General features: G+C 42.2%; 2 protein-coding genes across 5 annotated transcripts in view; both read left to right on the top strand.

The window, feature by feature from the left end:
- Window positions 1-2: 2 nt before the first annotated feature.
- Window positions 3-14,316, top strand: JMJD7 (jumonji domain containing 7). Of its 4 annotated transcripts, XM_064512602.1 has the most exons (10): window positions 8-155; window positions 487-531; window positions 1,271-1,424; window positions 2,349-2,602; window positions 3,437-3,493; window positions 4,223-4,318; window positions 5,494-5,570; window positions 6,064-6,223; window positions 11,724-11,926; window positions 13,181-14,316. In XM_064512602.1, the coding sequence occupies exons 4-10, from the start codon at window positions 2,431-2,433 to the stop codon at window positions 13,781-13,783; spliced, it is 1,368 nt and encodes a 455-aa protein (XP_064368672.1). In that variant the 5' UTR covers window positions 8-155; window positions 487-531; window positions 1,271-1,424; window positions 2,349-2,430; the 3' UTR covers window positions 13,784-14,316. The 4 variants fall into 4 exon arrangements, with proteins under 4 accessions (XP_064368671.1, XP_064368670.1, XP_025951374.1 ...); XM_064512601.1 differs by lacking the exon at window positions 487-531 and having other exon boundaries at window positions 3-155; window positions 6,064-6,157; XM_064512600.1 differs by lacking the exon at window positions 487-531 and having other exon boundaries at window positions 3-155.
- Window positions 10,088-19,381, top strand: part of PLA2G4B (phospholipase A2 group IVB) — a 69,719-nt gene continuing 60,425 nt past the window's right edge. The window contains exon 1 of the mRNA XM_064512599.1: window positions 10,088-10,149. The gene's annotated coding sequence lies outside the window, so the exon portion shown is untranslated. The remainder of the gene's footprint in view (window positions 10,150-19,381) is intronic.

Raw genomic sequence — 19,381 nt, 5'->3', positions numbered from 1 at the left:
GGAGGAAGGAGGCGGGCGGCACCGCCTCCCCCGCGGCCCCTTCGACTCCCGCTCCTCCGCCGGCGCCCTCCTCGGCGGCGGCGCGGCCATGGCGGAGGGCGCGGCGCTGCGGGCCGTGAGGGACTGCCTGGCCGCCTTCCCGCGGGAAGCCCGCGGTGAGCGCCGCGGGGCGGCCACAGGCCCGGTCGGGAGGCGCGACGGGGAGGGGGTAGGGCGGTTAGAGCGGCGGGAGGCCCAACCGCTCCGCGTGGCGGGGGGAGGGCGCTGGCTCCGCCTGTAACGGCCGTGCGCGAGCGGCGGGCGCGGGGCCCCGGCCGGCCACCAGCGCCTGCGCGTGCTCCCCGCAGCCGCCCTGCGGCGGGAGGAGCTCGGCGTGCTGCTGTCTCGGCGCCAGGCGGCGCGGGCTGCGCCGGCTGCGAGGGGGGTGAGGGGAAATCCCTCTCGCAGCAGCAAGCGGCGTCATCCAGCCTCATGCTCGTTTTCCAGCCGCCCCGGAGAACTCCAGGTCTGACAGTCCCTTACCTTTCTAAGGTGAAGAAACGACAGAAAAGCATTTTTTTAAAAAGAAAGTGAACTTGTGAAAATGACCCTTTTTGGTTATTTACATAGGTATAAAAAGGCAAAACAAAGCACTATTTCAGCTTAAAAAAAATCCTCTTAGGTATCTTCATTGCAGCCTTAGTGGAAACTTTTGAAAGCCTTTTATTTAGAGGTGAATCTCCTGTGTTACCTGTCTGTTCACTCAATGCAAATTTTAAATGCAGATGTTGTTCTAAAGATACTTGACAACACTGTATTAAAAATACCATCTCGGTAGACAGTAGCAATTAAGGCATGCTTTTGTAAAACAGAGTTAAAAACCTGTGCTTCAAGCTTGGCCCGTGCCTTGCCCCTCGTTTCCAGGGTGAGCAGAGCGCCAAGTCCCGGACGGGCGCCCGGTTGCCATCAGCCCTGCACTGCTGTCATGTTTCCTTCAGTGCTTGGGAAATCTCCTGCCAGGCTGAAGTGGAGGCACATGGGGGGCTGAATTGTGGCGGGCAGCAGGAGAGAAACTGGGTGACTGCCTGCACATTGCCTCCGATGTGCCAGTTTGGCACTGAAACCCTTCTTAATGACATGTAGATGTTAATAACGGGTGACTGCTGGAATCTGTCGGCATCGTCTGCCTTCGATGAAGGCCTCTGGTTTTGGTTTTAAGACCAGTTGGTGTTCTAGCGAAGAGTGCTTGCTCAGGACACCGGGTAAAACTGTTTCTAATTTGTCTGGACAGAGCTGGGGTTGGTGGAGTCTGTACCGTATCTGGATAGGCCTCCATCCCCTCTGGAGTTTTATCGGGAATGGGTGAGTCCGAATAAACCTTGTATAATTCAGAATGCCATCGGTCACTGGCCAGCTCTGAAGAAGTGGACCTTAACGTACCTCAGGTATGAACGAGCTTTTGAACCAGACTATTGTTCAATTTAAGTTAACCTCAGTAAAAGACCCCCTTCTTAATAACATTTGTTTTTATTTGTAAGATTAGCCCAGATTCCTCTGTGAGCCTGTATGAACTTGTTCAGTCTTCTGCTTGCTGCAGTGTCCAAAACTCAAACATAAATGTCGTCCTACAATCACACTATCCTGAAGAGTTCAGATTTAGTAGAAAGCATGGGTATTTTGACTCTGCGTGCAGCCAGCAGACTCACATTATCAAAGCAGCGTGGCCTGCACTCCACCCTGCGTCCTTCTGGAGTGGGGCAGTAGGATTGTCTGCATAAACAAGTAGGTCTGTGACTGAGTACATCTTGTTTTTATAAGGACAACCATGAGCATCATAATAATGATAGAATTAAAAAAAATCTTTTTTTGAGGAGGGATTTACAATTAGGCCTAAAATATGTACTTTCTAAATTTATTTTCTCATAGAACTAAGGGCTGTTAGTACCCAGTGTGTTTCTGTCTCTGTTCACCACTTCTCCCTCGATAACTTTCGAACTTGTGGCCACCAAGATTTGGCCGGGTTGAGTAGTCCTGAGATTATCAAGCTCCAGCATAATTCATGAAAAGAAGTGGCTGAAGAGAACCCTCTTTCTGCTTCCGTTGAGAAAAAGGGAGTTACTTTGTGAACTCACCTGTGTTAGACATGAAAGAGTCCAGAGATATTACCAGGGCTTTGACCACAGGGAGCAATCAGAGCAGAACATCAGGATTCTTATTAGATACTAGAAAATGTAATCATGAGACGCCCACTGTGGAAGGCCAGGCTTCGTATTTCTGCTGCTTGTGAAACAGATTGTTTTTAAAGTAACCAGCATCTAATATATGAGCCAATTGAAGGTCTGACTGTAAACCTTTGATTTATTTTGCAGGGAGGTAGTTGGTTCCAAGGTAGTGTCTGTGGCAGTAACACCAAATGGTTATGCAGATGCAGTGTTTCAGGACCGTTTTGTCATGCCAGAAGAGCGTCGAATGCCATTCATGGACTTTTTGGACATTGTGGAGAAGAAAGTGACTTCTCCCAACGTATTCTATGTGCAGAAGCAGTGTTCAAACCTCACCGAGGAGTTCCCTGAACTTGTATGTGATGTGCAGCCTGACATACCGTGGATGAGTGAGGCACTTGGTAAACTTTCCCTCTTCTCTGTATTCAGTAAATATTTTGTATGGAACTTTAAAACTATCATGCTATGTACATGGTGAATGTTTCTTCCAATTCTGATTGCCGTAGCTCAGTTTGGTTTTATCTCCTCAGACAGCAGAAGTGGTAAAATAGTTAAAAATAGGGTAATCTTAGTTTTGGGTTTGGATTACTCCAACCAAGGTCAGTATCTCACTTGTGTACTGGAACCACTATATGTGAAATAATGTGGTGATAGTGCTGTATAGTGCTCCTTTCCATACAGTGGCTTGCTTATTTTCTGATTTAGAGTCACGTTTGGATGCACATTCATGCAATTGCTACCGAAGCTAGTGTAACCAAGGGGTGAAACAAAACCCTGCAACCCGCCCCCCATTATAAAATTATGTATTTGTTACTACTAGTTAATCAACTGACACAGAGCAGTGTTTCGTATTTTACAGAACATATTTCCATAGAATGTCGATTTATTATGATCTTGCATTCTTTCTCCAACTGTATTTAGATGTGCTGCAATTTCTCTCTGAGCCAAGTCTTAGGCATTCAGAATGTGGGAAATAAGAGTTGTAATCATGGCTTTGGGGCTGAATACTACTACTGTCTCATCAACTCTGATGCATCAGTACTAAAGCTTCCAGCATAGAAGGAGCTTGCAGTTCCTCACATGGTGCTATTAGCAATGGAGCGTGTCATATTTAGGAAAGAACTTAAAGGATAGAAATAAAGCAAGTTGGCAGAAGAGTGTTTGAAACACTTTTAAACGTGGCACTTCAAATTCTCTCTTTGTTGAAAACAACTCTCTCTTCCCTAACCATACAGGGAAGAAGCCTGATGCTGTGAATTTCTGGCTTGGGGAATCAGCTGCTGTGACATCTTGTATGTATTGTATGGCTCCGTATGTCTCTTTTGTGCTTTTCAGCACAAGTTTAATAAGGCTTGTTTCGAGTTGGTAGCTTAGTAGAACTGTGTGTCTGCTCTGACAGAGCAGTGCTACTTTAACATTCTTCTTTCCATTCTTTCTCTTGCTCTTCGTCAGCCTCGCACTGCTGCACCTCTAGGTGTATTGCTGCACGTTGTGTCAAGCAAGGCACTGATGATTTCTGTCCTGTCAGTCGAAGAAGCTGGCTTAGAAATAAATCAAGCCAAACTATCAATCTGTGCCGGAGGATTGTTGTTCCCTATATAGCCTTCTTATACAAAGCATTAGACAATGCTAAGAATTGAGGCAGTGTCTTCTTTGCTTGGCCATTCTGGACCTCAGAGCATTTGTGTAAAAATATTTGATATCCAGAAGTACCACCTCCTCTCAGGTGGCTGATCAGTTGACTTTATGCCAGTTGGCTGAAAGCCTCTATCCTAGATGTAATTGCATTTTGTAACATATCTTTGTATGTTGCTGACAAAGTGATTTGGAGTTTGCTACATTGAATACATTCCCTACAACATTATGTTGTTTTCCTCTCCCACTGACCACAAGAGGAAGAAGCTGCCTAGTAATGAGAAGATGAAATTATGCTTGCAGTTTACTGTAGTTTATGATATAAAGAAGGAAAATACGCTGATCTTACTCCCTCTCTCCACTCTCTTTTTTTTCCTTAATCTTAGTACATAAAGATCATTATGAGAACTTGTACTGTGTTATATCTGGAGAGAAGCATTTTCTACTGCATCCACCAAGTGACCGTCCCTTCATCCCATATGGTACATAATTTACTATGTATATATATCTGGAGACTGGAAGGAGGAGATAATGAAAGACAAAAATGGAGGCAGGGATAACATTCTGAGGTTTATGCAGTGTTATACTTTCTAGCCTGAACAGAAATATCTTCTAGTTCATACTGCATGTAGATTGTAATACAAACATGCCACTGAGGTCAAGTTTCCCAGTTGTGTAAAAAAATAGATGCATTGACGCTGGTGGAGGCATGATGGACCTCAGTTTGAGACTTGACTTTAAGTATGCGACTCATGGCAGTCTCTTTAGCTTTAGAATATTTAAATTATTTAAGTATATTGTCAGTGTTGTAGAATGTCATCTTTGATATTTAACAGGTTTGGATTCTGCCTGCTAATTTTTTTCTCTAGAAAAAAAGCAGGGAAGTTGAAATACAAGCGGAACATTAATGAAATATTAAAGTTACTAACAGAACCACTGAAAACTAGAGAAATGAAAAAAGAGATTCCTATGACAGCATTACTTTGTACTGCCCATTTTCTGTTTCTGTAGGTTCCTTTCCTATGGGTACAATAATAGTTCATTTTATTGCAAGTGTCTGCTAGAAGATGGACAGCTTAACTTTACTCCTAATGAAATAAGACTTTTTGTTTTCCATTTCTTGACTTTTAAGCATTCAGATTTGCTGAATGAAGAATGCCATATGAGGCTAATATAATTTTTCCTAGTTGTAGCAGTCTCTTCAGCTTTAGAGTATTTGCATTATTTTAAGTACCTCGTTGGCCTGGTAGCATGCTAGACTGACCGAAACAGAAAGGGCAGAATACAGAATTCTGGATAAGAGAGGGATGTATTTATGACTTCCAGAAGGGAAATGGGACTGTTACTGGAACAAAATAGGCTGAGGAGAAAATGGGTTTTGAGGAAGAGGAGAGAATAATTCCTATGAAGAAAGGCAGAAATCCAATCAAGAAGGCATTATTCAATATTCTGACAGACTTAAAAAAAAATATATATATATATAGTAGGAAGAAGGATAAAGATTGGGATGAACAAAGGGAAGGAGGCTGAAGACAGCAAATTGAAAATGATTTTGCCTTAATTTTTCTGTCACTTGGTAAGAATGTGACATGCCCTGCCATTAGATTCTGTGTGTGCTTCTCTGTGTTGTGCCATTTAACTCTTTCTGTGATTCCAGAGCTCTATCAGCCAGCAACCTACCGTGTGTCAGAAGGTGGCTCATTTGAAATTGTTGATGAGAAGACTGTAGATAAGGTAAAGATGATATAAAGAATGCTGTCAATTTACATAGTAAAACTAATTTTGGGTGCTGCTGAGCAAGAGGGATCATCTAGCAGGAAGGATAGTTTAGCTGCAAGACATAAAAGCAGACCAGAGACATTCAGAAGAAGAAAGGAGTCTCTGAAAAGCATGGTACAGATAAAGTTCTCAAGTGCTGACTGAAGGAGGGAAAAGTAAATTAAGGGCCTGGAGACATATTGAAAGTATGTCATGAAGTTGAAATGGGATGGCTGACATTTAGCACCTTTTCCCTAATTAGAAATGTTTTACTAAAGGGGGCAAATTCTGTTGTCCTTGACCCATTCTCCATTGAATTTGGAAGGCTTTTTCATTGTATGTAATGTTTTGTGAGGCTAGGATACATGTTTCATAAGCTAGTAAGTTCAGTTATCAGTTGTCTTTCTGGAAACTTGCTGAAAATTTTTGCCAGGGCCATTTCCGCATACATACCCTTTTCCTTTTATAGGTGCCTTGGATCCCCTTGGACCCTTTGAACCCAAATCTGGAACAATATCCAGGATATGCTCAGGCAAAACCTTTGCAGTGTACAGTGAAAGCTGGTGAGATGTTATACCTCCCTTCTCTCTGGTTCCACCATGTTCAGCAATCACATGGCTGTATAGCAGGTAAAATACATGGTATTTCCAGCTGTCTTTTTGAACTGTGCTGGGTGTGCAGCTAGGTATCCCACTGGAAAACATAACTGGAACCAAAGGTCCTTTTAAATCATCTACCTTCCTTCTGGAAAAAGTAACGGTCTCAGCACATGTCACTGGGCTATCTCCTTGCAGTCTGTTTTGCCTGTAATTCTTGGGATTGTCAAGAAGTGCTAGGGATGTAGCAGAAGAAAACTGGAGAAAGATAACTAATTCAGTGATCACAATCCAGTTTTTGTTTACTACATAGAGTTAAGCAGGTTGTCTAGGCAGCTGTCTAACTGCAAAGTTGGCTGTCCACACACCTTTCACAAAGAAGCTGTATGTTGTCCATGCCATTATCACATAGTAAAAACAACTTTTGAGGTGGAAAAGAAAACTAGAGTGTGTATGAGTTTTAGGCATAGAAGTAGGCAGAACATGGAAGCTACTCAGTTGTCAAGTGAGCTGAAATCTGTTCTGTCCAGGTTTCTTACCTTGCTAGTAAACCCATGCTCGTATTACTGTTCCCCAGCATAAATCTTTGTAGGATTTAACATCATCTCTTATATTCTTCCCTCCCCTCCCCTCTCCACAAAAGAGTTCCAGAATTTCTAGCACTGCTCATTTGGTGCGTGTGTGTGGGGAAAGTATTGTCATTATGTCCTGTAAGTTTTGCAGGGTATGAGGAAGAGATTTTTGCTGTCCTCTACCTGGAGTAATCCGCTTTGCCTACACAAAATAAATGAAGTATGTTGAACAACATCAACATCAGTATTTGTATAACACTGCAATTATTGCAGGTATTTACTTCAGTATTTGTGATACTGTGATAAAAAGACAAGCTAGCAATAAATCAGTATTTCTGGTTATTTTTTCCGGTGCCGCTACATCAGTCCTTAGAGACTATTAAGAAAAAAATAGGATTGTTTCCGGTTACAAGCCCTTTGACAGCTTTCTTTTCCTCTGTCTTGTTGAAATGCTGAAGAGTTGTCACGTATGTCTGACCATTTGTCTGTTAACTGCACTGCGGTCTGTATACACTTGATAATCGGTATTCTCTGGGTCTGGTCCAGTGGATGTCTGAAGTATATCCACCTCCAAGACCATTGGTACAATATTATAATGTTTAGGTTTTTTTTTTTTTTTTTTTTGGACAGATATTACACCAAAATTAAAATGAGAAGCAAATTTAAAGCTAGTTGATGACCACTGTGAAGTGGTAGTGAATTCTCCATCCTTTATACACTGAGAGAAAGAGAGGTTCATATCCAGATATTAATCATCGAACTGTATTTGGTACTCTTGGCCTAAATAGAAGCAGACATTTCCTATTCCTAAATATTTTTCCAGCTTCTACTCCAGGGTACCCCCAGACTAGAATCAGGGGGGAGGGGAGGGTTGGTTTGGGTTAAGACTGAGTTGTATTGGCAGTACTGTTAAAGAACTCTCCTGTAATGTTTGCTTACATTATGTTTCACTGTAGTCAGAGCTTTGTTTGTTTCAAAGTTCAGTCAGCAATAAGGAAAGCCTGTACTGGCTGAACTGTCTAAAACAGTCTATGAACATGTTCATAAATTGTTACATTCTGTCTTTAGGAATGTTTTTCCTTTTTCTTGTCTTCTCAGTGAATTATTGGTATGACATGGAATATGACCTAAAGTACAGCTATTATCAACTACTAGACTGTCTCACAAATGCCGTGAAAGTGTTATAGCAGGGGTGGGAGACTCAAGCTTGTGATCTTCCTCTCTGATGTGGTACAATCATCAGCATCTGTGACTGGAGTACAAACATGATTCAAGCTAACAGAGCCGAACATTGTTATCCTCAACAAAACCTGTCAAACAGATCACAGCTGTTTAGAGTCCAGGTCAATTGGCCATTTTTTTCTGACTTGAAGGTAGAAGGTTCGATAATAGCATTTTTAGGTCTTCACATTTTACCTCAATACTGGTAAGCAAAGTAAAATTTGAAGGGAAGCAATTCAGGTTTTGGAAATCCCAAAACATACACCATGACTGTTCCTTCAGATCTACAGATCATTTTAGTAACAACTGGACAATGAAGACTCTGCTTGGTCATCTGCTGTGCATCAGGCCATATCAGCCCAACATGTACCTTTACTTTAAGGCAAAAGTCCTTTCCAGTTGTAATTCAGTAAGTTCAGTGGCTGTATATGGCATTTTGGTGATGAGAAATTACAACTTCTGCAATAAAATTCACTTGAAAAGTTTCTTTCTGCACTAATTTCTGGCTCTTTTCAAACAATGCGGTCAGTGGAGGTTATAGGGACATGTTAGGTCAATCCTGGCAGTTTTTCATGTTAAGCTATGTATTTTTATTACCAGTTTTTATTTCCTTCCAGCTTTGTTTTTAAATGTAGCTGCATTCTCTTACATCCTCAGTGGTGATTTTAGAGTTGTGTTGTCAGGTTTGTAGTCAGTCTGCACATCACCAATGGTCTTGTGGCAGAACTTGTGATTCTGCAGTTTGTAGGCTGGTGATTGTAACAGTCCTTTGTCATTAACTGCTGCCAAACACATGGTCAGGCAAGTCATGTGAACCAGGAGCCTGTTTCTGCAGTCTTAATTCACACTTGTGTGTTTTCAGTGGACAGGATGGGAATACTCACATGACTGAGACTTGCAGGGTAGGACTAGAACACTATTAAATGCACAGACATTGCAAGAATGTAGTCCTGTTGTTTATGATAACTAAAAGTTGCTATTTATTATCAAATCTTCAAAGGTCCTCAAACAACAGAGATATAATAGGGAAAAATATTTTACATGTATTAATCGGGAAAATGCAGATACCCTTTAGATAGGATTGATAATTCTGAAGAGAAAAACAGTCATTATTCTTTGACTTTGTCTGTTTTGAGGAAGACTCTGTCTGTTTTTTGAAGAAAAACACTTAAAGCTTAAACGTCATTTTACCTTGTGGTTCTTGTCCAAATTTGCTGAAAACTCAAGAGAGATTAAAGATACAGGGTTTGTTTCATGGCTAGATTAAAATGTTGTATTACTTCAGATTTTCAAGTTTATTTGTGTTCACTTTGCCTTGATAAAGGCGCCCAAGCCATGACATTATAAATCAAATCTACAATCAAATCTAAACTTTCTGACTGTCTGGGGGAAAGATTTGAATGTCTCTTTTTATTATTTGAAGTTTTTGGTTTTTAGTTTAGTCTCTGTATAATCAAAAATAACACTGCATATCATTTATTTGCAAATCAATTGTGCTTTCCTGCTGCCTCTTAGATGAAGTGTTTGGAGGTACTCATACTCTGAACTACATCTCCCAGAAGCCTTTGCTTGTTGGCCGAAGGAAATGGTCACAACATTTCCTCCTGGGCTTTGGGCAGAGATTCTAAGCCTCAGAAGTGACAAGCTGCTGTTTCACACAGCCAGTGTCTCACCAAAAAAGCCAAACTCCTTTCTCCCGAGGCAAAGCTCAGATGGCGGTGCAGGTGGCGGTTCTGCCTTCTCCGCAGTGCCTGTTTGATGACCCCATCCAGATCCATGTGACGGGTCTTCTGCCGCAGCAGGCAGTCACCCTCAGAGCCTGCCTGGCTGACGAGAGCGGGGAGCTCTTCCAAGCCCATGCTCACTACAGGGCTGGGAGCAGCGGAGAGCTGGACCTGACTCGCTCCCCGGCTCTGGGGGGCAGCTATTCTGGAGTGGAGCCGATGGGGCTGCTGTGGTCTCTGCAGTCTGAAACACCCTATAAGCGGCTGGCAAAGAAGAATGTCCTGACCCCTTTCTATGTGGACTTGGAAGTGTATGACGGCCATGGGATCATGAGCCGGTTGCTAGGAAAGTGCACCAATGAGCGAAGGTTTTTAGGAGAGGGGGTGAAGAGGATCTCAGTCAGAGAAGGTCGGCTCAAAGCAACTCTCTTCCTCCCTCCTGGTGAGTTTGAATTCCTTGCTGGTTTTCCAGATGTGCATTACATCATGTTATATGCGTTGCGGCCCTTGGATACACTCTATAACCCAGAGCAAGTCTTCAATTAATCGTTCCCTTGGGCTACGCTAGATCCAGCCATTTTGATCCTCACAGAAAAGCAGGATAGGTGCAGGCTTTGTCCGGGGAGGTAAGGTGCTTGTTGCAAAGGCAGTGCTGTGCAGTGAAGACTGCACCAGTGATACAAGGTGTCTCCTGTTCTCTTTAGCTGAGCAAGAGGAGATAGGGCCTCTCATGAAATGCTAACTCTGAGGAAGAATGTATCTGTTTCTTAACTCTTCTATTTAGCTCATAGCACAAGGAGGCTCCTCATCTTCAGCTGAGCTGTAGGGGTGTGACTGTACTGCAGCACTAGAGTGAGCAGTGATGAGATGTGGTAGGAGCACAGGGTCTGGGGTGCAACAGGCCTAGTCTGTTCTAGCTGCTGCCACAGATTTTCCTGCAGACTCTGGACTTGTGTCTGTCTTTCTCTTTGGCTTAGGAAAAGCCAAAGAAAAAGTCAATACCTGATCAACTGAGCAGCTTAATTGCATGGAATACTGATGAAGATGGGGGACAAATGAGAAAGACAAAGCCAGGGGATTTAAATAAAAGTCATGTTCCAAGACTCTGTGCAGAGACAATGACAAGACTGGATTCTGAATAAAAATGTTCTGAGTTTTTGGACTGTTTATATTCCTTGAGCAGTACTTAAACTTGAATATTTTATTCTGTAGAAAATAAAAAGTCCCTTGCAGCTGCTGTGACACCAAATCCTTTTTAGGTGAAGTTTCCACTATATTTTTGAATTTGGAGAGGAAAATGGGCAGAGCAACAACAGGCATTGAAGATTATAGAACTGCAGGAGGAGAACTGAGAAGCCCTGAAGTAGTTACCTAGATAAAACTGAAGTCTGAATTGATGTAGGTCAGTGCTGGTATTTGTGAATGTGTTTCGTAACTCAAGAGTATTCCCTCTCCAGAGAAGCTGTTAGCACAATTAGTAAAGAACTGAAACTCATGCAATGATACTGTTCGTTCATTTATCTGCAATGAGACCATCTAGGCCAATTTTGGCTGAATTTGATGGTGGAATAAAGATCCCCAAAATATGAATTTCCAGTAGCAAGTTCTTAGGAGAGAGAAAAGAAATATCCAGATTAGTGCTCTTAGGGAGAGATAGAGAGAGGTGCTGCAGGAGAACTCAGCTTCATCATTAGACATCAGAGAATCCATACTGGAGAGAGCCTCTGGAAACTAGGTTTCATGCATTCTGCTGCTCACAGAAATGCTTGGGTTTTTTTGGTGGTAGTCCATACAGGAGACTTGAACTGACATAGCCTCATGGGTAATCATGTCAATTAATGCCTCTGGGGAAAAGACTCTAATTACAGTGATTGTGTCCCTAAGAATGAGAACCTACATGAAAACCTTCAGAGTGTGATTTCCTATCAATTTCTACTATCCTGATGTGTGCTGAAAGTTTTACTGAAAAAACAGCTATAGAAACCCTTCTCTATGAGTATATACTTTTCATTGCAGGATCTGGTCCATACCCTGGACTTATTGATTTGTATGGATCTGGAGGAGGTCTTGTTGAATACAGAGCAAGTCTTCTGGCTAGCAGAGGCTTTGTGACACTGGCTCTGGCTTACATGGCCTTTGAAGATCTCCCTGCTATGCCAGAGATTCTTGAATTGGGTTATTTTGAGGAAGCTGTAAATTTTTTGCGGAAGCAACAGCAGGTAGGAGACAAACTATAATGTTTTTCCTATTAGAAACTATCTTCCACTTCCCTAATTTGGAATGTTATATACCACTGGGTACAGCTAAGTTTCTGAGATGTGGAAGGAGACAGCACTGTCTAAAAGACAGCCTGGTATCAGGCAGCAAGGGCTGAGAGATGGAAACGCATACGTGCCAGCTGCAGTTTTGTGATGAGTTAGATAGCTGTTTTGCACAGCACCTTATAACAGTCCATAGAGTGTTGCTGTGCAAACCTGTTTCTGCATAAGATTTTACATCAAAGGAAAAAAATGTTAACTTCTAATATTTCTGGGATGTTGTAGGCTTTCAATTCTGAGTAAGTTTCACAGAACAGTAATAAAATGATTTAAGAGCAGGAGCTTCTGCAGTTCTAGTGCTGGAGAGTGCCATGTTTTAAGAAGCTGGGGCTGTATTTGTACAAGCATGTGGGCTGAGAAAGACACTTTATAGCAATATGTCATAATACTTAAATGAAAAAGAGGTCAAGAGAAATCAAATGTCATTTAAACTTTGAATGGAATGTTACTTATGTGTTTTTATTGGAGAAATTTGGTTATTTTCATTATTACTTTCTATTACATGGACTCCAGGAAAGTAGCCACTGTGAGACTATAATTCAGCCCTGCTATTTGCCTTGTTCCTCATAAAGCTCTGAAGCTTCCAAAGCATCTTACAGGACACAGATTGCAACATGAATTTGGTGTGAAGAGCTTTCACAATAAATAAGTTGATTTCAACAGTTGTTGGGGTTACTCAGTCCCAAGCATAAGGAACTTATATAAGTAACAGGTCAGATGTAGGAGAGTAGGAAAAAACAATTGTGAGAAAGAAATTCAATAGAAGTAAACCCGTGAAAAAGTGGTTTGCCAAAGGGGGCCAGAAGAAAGATGATCGAAGGTTTTGGAGTCCAGAGCAATAAAAGATACAGCACTGAGAGCAAGTGTCAAGACAAAATATGGAGGGAGCAAAGAGGCTTGGTCTGTACAGGTCACCAGGAAGAAAAAGTGTTGTAGTCACAGAAGCAGAAATGTTCAGGAGCTGTAGAATTTATGGTCACTCTTGGGGAGGCACAGCAAAAGGATCAATGTGGGAAGGATTCCCTCTCTGAACCAAGAGAGGGAAGGAGTAAAAAAATAGGTCTTAACTGGATGAGGAATGAGGAAGCTAAACAGATATGTCAGCCCAAGAAATGAGGAGTTGTTGATAATGGTTGTTTCTTAACTATGTTTCAGGTGAAAGATACTGCGATTGGCGTTTTGGGCTTGTCTAAAGGAGCTGATCTAGCCCTTTCCATGGCCACGTTTCTACCTGGCATCAAGGCAGCTGTCAGCATTTCTGGAAGTGGTTTTAATTCATTCATTCCCCTGCGAGGTGATGGCTTCACTGTTCATCCCCACCCATATGATTTGGGAAGGATGAAGGCCAGTGAGGAGTCTGGCCTAGTAGATTTTACAGATATTCTAGATGATCACAGGGACCCAGCGACTTGGGATTGTCGCATTCCCATGGAGAGGTCCTTGGCTAAGTTCCTCTTCCTGTCAGGGCTGGATGACGCAAACTGGAAAAGTGACCTCTATTGCCAGGATGCTGTTCAGCGCCTTCAGCAGTATGGACGGAAAGTGGAGTTTTACTCTTACTCCGGAGCAGGGCACCTCTTGGAGCCCCCATACTTTCCTCTGTGCCGGGCTTCAATGCACAAAGTGCTTGGGGTATTTGTGCAGTGGGGAGGGCAATGGAGAGAGCATGCCAAAGCCCAAGATGATGCTTGGCACAGGATACAGGCCTTTTTCTGGCAACATCTGATGGATTTAAACCTTCCCAAGAGCAGTCTGTAGTGGAAGAGGTGTTGAAGATGTGGACAGGATTAGTATTTCAGTTCTCACTGTATTAGGGTTTGAGTCTTGGAAACACATTGAAAGTTTCCTAGCCTACCTTCTTCTACACCCCATTGTGGCATAGTTGTTTATTTTCATTCCCCAAATAACTTTCCACTTTTTAGTTAAATTTTAGGTGTCTTCTGGCCCCAGCTGTTCTGTGGATTGGCACTATTTGATCTGCCTGAGTGCCATAGTTACCTGAAAAAAACTCAGTGTCCTGTCATGCAAGTTGAGTTTGTGCTGAGCCATCTTTGCCCTCTGTGTCCAATCCTCCTCTTCAGTAGCAGGAAATCTTCTTATAGGAGGAGTTTTCCATTGGATTGGCTAGGATTACACCTTTAGTTAAGCTAGATGTAAACAGTTGTATTTTGGGACAATACATCGGTACGTTATCTCACTTTTCTGTTGATGTATCATTTTCTCACATCCCTGGGTAACAGGGTTGCTGCAGTTCTGATCTCAACTGAGTAAAAAGGCACTCTTCTGACTTATTCTGAAGTGTGGTGATAACATTATTTTTGTTGTACCTCAAAAATGAGAAGAAATGAATCTTGCCAGGGTTTCACTGGTTGCATCTACTGCTGTCTCCAGATATGTTACATACCAGGCTGAAGTTCCCACTGCACTACTCAATAAATACAATGTGTATGTGTGTATGCAGAGTTTAGTTGAAATTCTCTGAACGAAGCCCTCAGCTGTCTTTATGCCTATAAATACACAGGCAACAATCTTGGTGTCACTTTGTCTGGCTGAAGATGTAATGTGCAGGAGTCCTTACCTCTTACCAGTAAGAGTGGTGCAGTTTGCCACAGGGGTCTGCACAGTGTTCGCGATGAGGTGATAGGGATGTGCTAAGTATCTGCTTTTGAATGTCGAAGCTCAGTTTATCCCTGTTTTGGGGAGGAAGAATAAAGCCACTGCTGCTGCTGAGTTCCCCGGAGTGCTGTGGAGTGGGCTGTCTCTGCTGCCTTGCCACTACAGTCAGTGGCAGCTAAAAATGCCACTCTTCAGAGAGGGCAGATCCTGCCTCCTGGGGAGTGTGTGTTATCTCACCCTTTACTAAGCTCCAAACCTGGAGAGGATGCCTGTGATCTACCTCCTGCATTAGTGGGGCAGTGGCAAACAGCAGCTTGCTGGTATTTTCCAGCTATGAGGTAGCAGGTACTGAACAAATTTTTGCCTCCATGAGCATTCGGGGCTCCCATTCTGATCGCAAAACCCAGCAAGAGGTGGGAGTCTCTGCCTTTTGCTGAGGCCAAATACTGCCTTTCAGAGAGCAGTGGTTCCTGGGTTTCCAGTCCCTCATGAGAAACAAGCCCTGTGGGAGCCTGGGTCCTGCTGAGGGCAGAACCATACCCTGAGTTCTCCCACCACAGGGAGCAATGGCTCCTCAAAATGAGCACGTTGAGCCTCAGAGGGCTGTAGGCTCTCTCACGCAATACATTCACCACAGAGTGTGACCCTTCAGAAACTTCGGATTTTCCTGAAGATGCTAGATGGGCACTGCTCACGTCCTGGTGTGAGCAGGTAGTGGGGAGGTGTCTCTCCTGCTCAGCCATACTTGTTCACTATCAGGATTTCTGCAGATCATCTGTTTTTTTTCTGTTTGGTCCCTGTGTGTCTATGTCCCGCAGGGACCCTGGTTGTTTCTAACTTGTAGTGAGTGGGTAGGACCTGGCAGAAGGGCAATGCGTAGGAGCAAGAGAAGTCAAACACAGCAGTTTGATTTGGATTAAGGAAATTTTCTCTTCCCCAATTTTTCTATCTTAATAAGGCACTCAAAAAATGCAGGGTAGTCTACCCAGATTTTTCTCAGACTCAGGGCACACTAGGCTGTGAGATTCTCTGTGGGATGTGTCATTTTGTTCTTTTGTCTTTACTGAGCACAGTGAGGCTTATGTAGTACAGTGTGTTCTCCAGCCCATGGGATAATTTTAATGCCTTCTGAGATGAAGACAAACTTTCTTAGCCTTCAGTGGGCAGCTGACAGACCTATTTTTTGAATTACAAAATTGTGAGCTGCTGAGAAAATATAACCTTTTCTTTATCTGTAGGAAACTCTACCTTGAAGGGAAAAATATTTTCCATCAGTAAATCAGCAACTACTCAGTGATGCTTTCATACACTCATTGTTATGTTGTTGCATTCAGCAATCATGTTCAAGGAAAACAGTGTTGAAACTAGATGACAAGGGGAGCTGGCTGGTAGCTCCACTGATGACAGTAGCACAAATGACCTCTTTGTTATGTTGCTCTGAAAGGTTCCCTAGCCAGTTAAAAGCCCTTTATTTGTCACTTGGATAGCAGCCAGCAAGAAAGATGGAAAAGGCAGATTTAGTTGAACAACTCTGTGTCACGTACAAACAAGGAAATATGTCAGCCAACCCAGTTGCAAAGGGAATTTTTTTTTAATCAGTTGCCTTTTTTAGGTTAAACTCAAGTTTGAAACTTAGCTTCAGGAATTAGAAACTGGAGGGAGACTAATATCAAATAATATGAAATGGCCTCGTTTCAACAAAATTGCTTGTACTTGAGCATATTCTTCAGTGTTTGGCTGAAGACTTTGTATACTAATTGTTTCTGCTGCTGAAGACATGATATAGGCAAATGGGGCTAAGATCACCTTTTTTCCAAGTTAGTGGCAGAGTTTTACTAATTGCAGCTTCTATAGTCATAGTACTTTATATAGCTTCTCCAGGCTTACAGAGATACAGAAAACATTATTCAAGAAAAATATGAAACATTGTTTGATTAAAGGTAATTGAACGTGAGCTGCAAAAGAGAGCTATTATCAAGCACAACTGATAAAACTATAATAAAAACTGGAAGGGAAAGCTGTTCTTATAATTTGCTTGTAATTGAAAAGTTCTTCAGATAAAATAGAGCACCAAGAGACTAGCTTGAACTGAAAGATCTCTGCTTGATGCTTGCATCAGTCATCCTTTTGTCTAGCACTTTGCAGTACGGTTCTATTAAGAGAATGAAAAGAGCTTGTGACAAATCTCCAAGAAACTGAGAAGCAATCTCCCAACATGTAAGCTCCTATGAACAAATATAAGGGAACAATACACCCTGCAATGCTCTTTTTGGTCAGGATGATTTCCCCAACTTAGCTGGAGTCAAGGAGCAATAAAGATTTTCTTGGCATATCCTTAAAATTTTCTGTCTCTGTTCTGATTCAACCTGTGGTCTCTCCCTACATAGAAAGGAGGGTACCCAGAGATAAGAGAACTGGTCTAAGTTGTATGAAGCATATATAACTTATCGTTTTATATTAGCATTCTCTGAAGCAGCTCACAGGCTGTTTGCACACTGTGGCACCTTTGGATACAGCTTGTGAAGGACCCTTTTCATTCTGGCTTTCCTACATCACCATGCAGATGAGTTTCTTTGCATAGCTCCAGTCTGCTCTCCTACCTACTAAATAACCTGTCATGAAAGGTTCTGGGGACTCCTGGCCAGGGGTAACAGTCTGAAATCATTTGTGCACTGTATGGAATAATGACTTCTGCACTTTTCAAGTCTCCTAGCAAATGCTTACTAGGTGGACTTTCAAGGTCATGAGTTATTTCCCCATACTTTACCATATATGTGGTTAGGCTGTTTGTAGGTGAGGAAAAAAGAAAACCCTGAAATTCTTTTTCAGTGGCAACCTAAAGGTACCAGGTCCAATCGTGTATTTGAACAGAAGCTAAAGCTAGTTCTGAAGCATTTTGGTATAGGCACAGTGTAATACTCAGAGGAAACTGCAGAATGAAAATAGTTAAAAAGCCTTTATTAGTGAAAAGTGAACCACAGGTACAGGAGAGAGAACACATCTTTTGCGATGTGTCTCTTTGAGCACTGTGCCTCTGTAGAAGTGGGAGGTGTTTGAGACGACAGTGGAATTTTCCTAGGGACTGGGCTGAACAAGGAGATTTCAGTGCAAATGCGCTCTGGGAGCAGTAGCAGCTGCTTCTTCAGAAGTAGTAGTTTCTCAAGATGTCTTCTGCAAGCCAGATTATTCCACTGCCACAAGGCAGAAGGAATGAAGTGAAAGATGAGAATATACATTGTGCTGTTGAATCAGAAGTGATCTTTCTCCAGGTCACTTCTAAAGATAGGACCTTAGGATAGGACTGACATTTAGTGATGAAATAAAAGTATTCAAAATCTGGGTGTACTAGTATTTTTCTATGAAATTTATAATTCTGCCAATTCAGGAAAAAGCACCAGTCTGCACTTTTTAGTGCTCTAAACATGTCATTTGCAAATGGAATCTGAGCTAAATGAAGTATTAAACGCACAAAGATCATTTTGTCATTGTCCAGGATGAAATATTGGAATGTTAAAGCTCACTGTTTTTCAGAGTCTTATCAAATTGTTCATGTAAACTTTATATTAAAGCTAAAAATGCATGGGGCCTGACTCCTGATAGCACTTAAAGAAGATAATTAAATGCATTAAAATCTGTTAATTTAGGCTTGTATCTTTCCAGTGACTTACTCCATTGAACATCTGCTATCTTGCAATTAGATTGTAAAATTATGTCTGCATTAAAGTCACTTCAGTGAAAGGTGTGGTTTCATGTTGCACTTTCACTGAGCTAAGAATACCTTGCTGCCAAAAGGGACAGTCATACTTTTTTTCTGCTTGCTGATCTAACTGAAAGCTAATCTGGCAAATAAAAGAAGATTAAAGTGTTCATCTGGATTAGGGAGAAAAGTAGAAGCAGTGCAGGAGCATGCACTGAGGAGGAGAGAGAAGCAGGGGTGAATGATGCTGTGCCTTTCAGGGTAAGTGTGCCCTTATGTCAGACACCAAATTTATTGGGTAACTCTAGCAGAGCTTTTAGTTAAGTTTGTAATAACCAGTCCAGCTGATTTTAAATAAGATTTGTTTCTATATAAAGTAAAATGAATGCTTGGCAGCTTGTTGTGTGCTGCCCTTGCTTACAATGGATCTGGCCTGAAAGAGTAAGGTATTTGACACTGGAGAGATTATGAAATGTGAATATCAGATAGGAGACAAGTTGGATAGACAACTTGAAGGTGGTGTGCTGTCCTGCACAGCATCAGAGCATGATTACTGTGTGCCTGTCTCTGCCTTCAGTTAGCAGAGAAAGTTCAAATGCACTGCCATCATTTTAGGATGCTATGAATTCAGTAAGACAGTTTTGAATCAATAAGCCTGTGCCGTCTGCAGGAGTTCTTCCCTGGTCCGTCACAGTCTGAGGCACTCAGACACTAACCATTGAACTGCAATTGATTTGAGTTCCCACTGGGATGAGCAGGGCATTCAGATGGCTCATTCAGGCTGGGCTAATAGTTTTCTTGAAGTGTTCTTTGTTAGTTGAAGTTTGGATGCTGTTTTCCTTCAGTGTTGTGACAGATCAAGGCTTCTTGCAGTATTATTCCAAGGAGCCTGGAAATGGCTCTTGTATCCATGTTGTCCATTTCGAGATAAGTTTGCTGTTAAGAAAAGGAATGTATGGGACACTGTTTTGGTTGGGCTTGGTTAAAGATAACATTTACTGCAGTAATCAGCTTGTTTGATGATGTCAATGTGTAAGAGAGCT

The sequence above is a fragment of the Dromaius novaehollandiae genome, chromosome 5, assembly GCF_036370855.1.
Source record: "Dromaius novaehollandiae isolate bDroNov1 chromosome 5, bDroNov1.hap1, whole genome shotgun sequence".
Lineage (NCBI taxonomy): Eukaryota > Metazoa > Chordata > Aves > Casuariiformes > Dromaiidae > Dromaius > Dromaius novaehollandiae.
The sequence above is the reverse complement of the archived record's forward strand: the minus strand, read 5'-3'. Positions and strand labels throughout refer to the sequence as shown.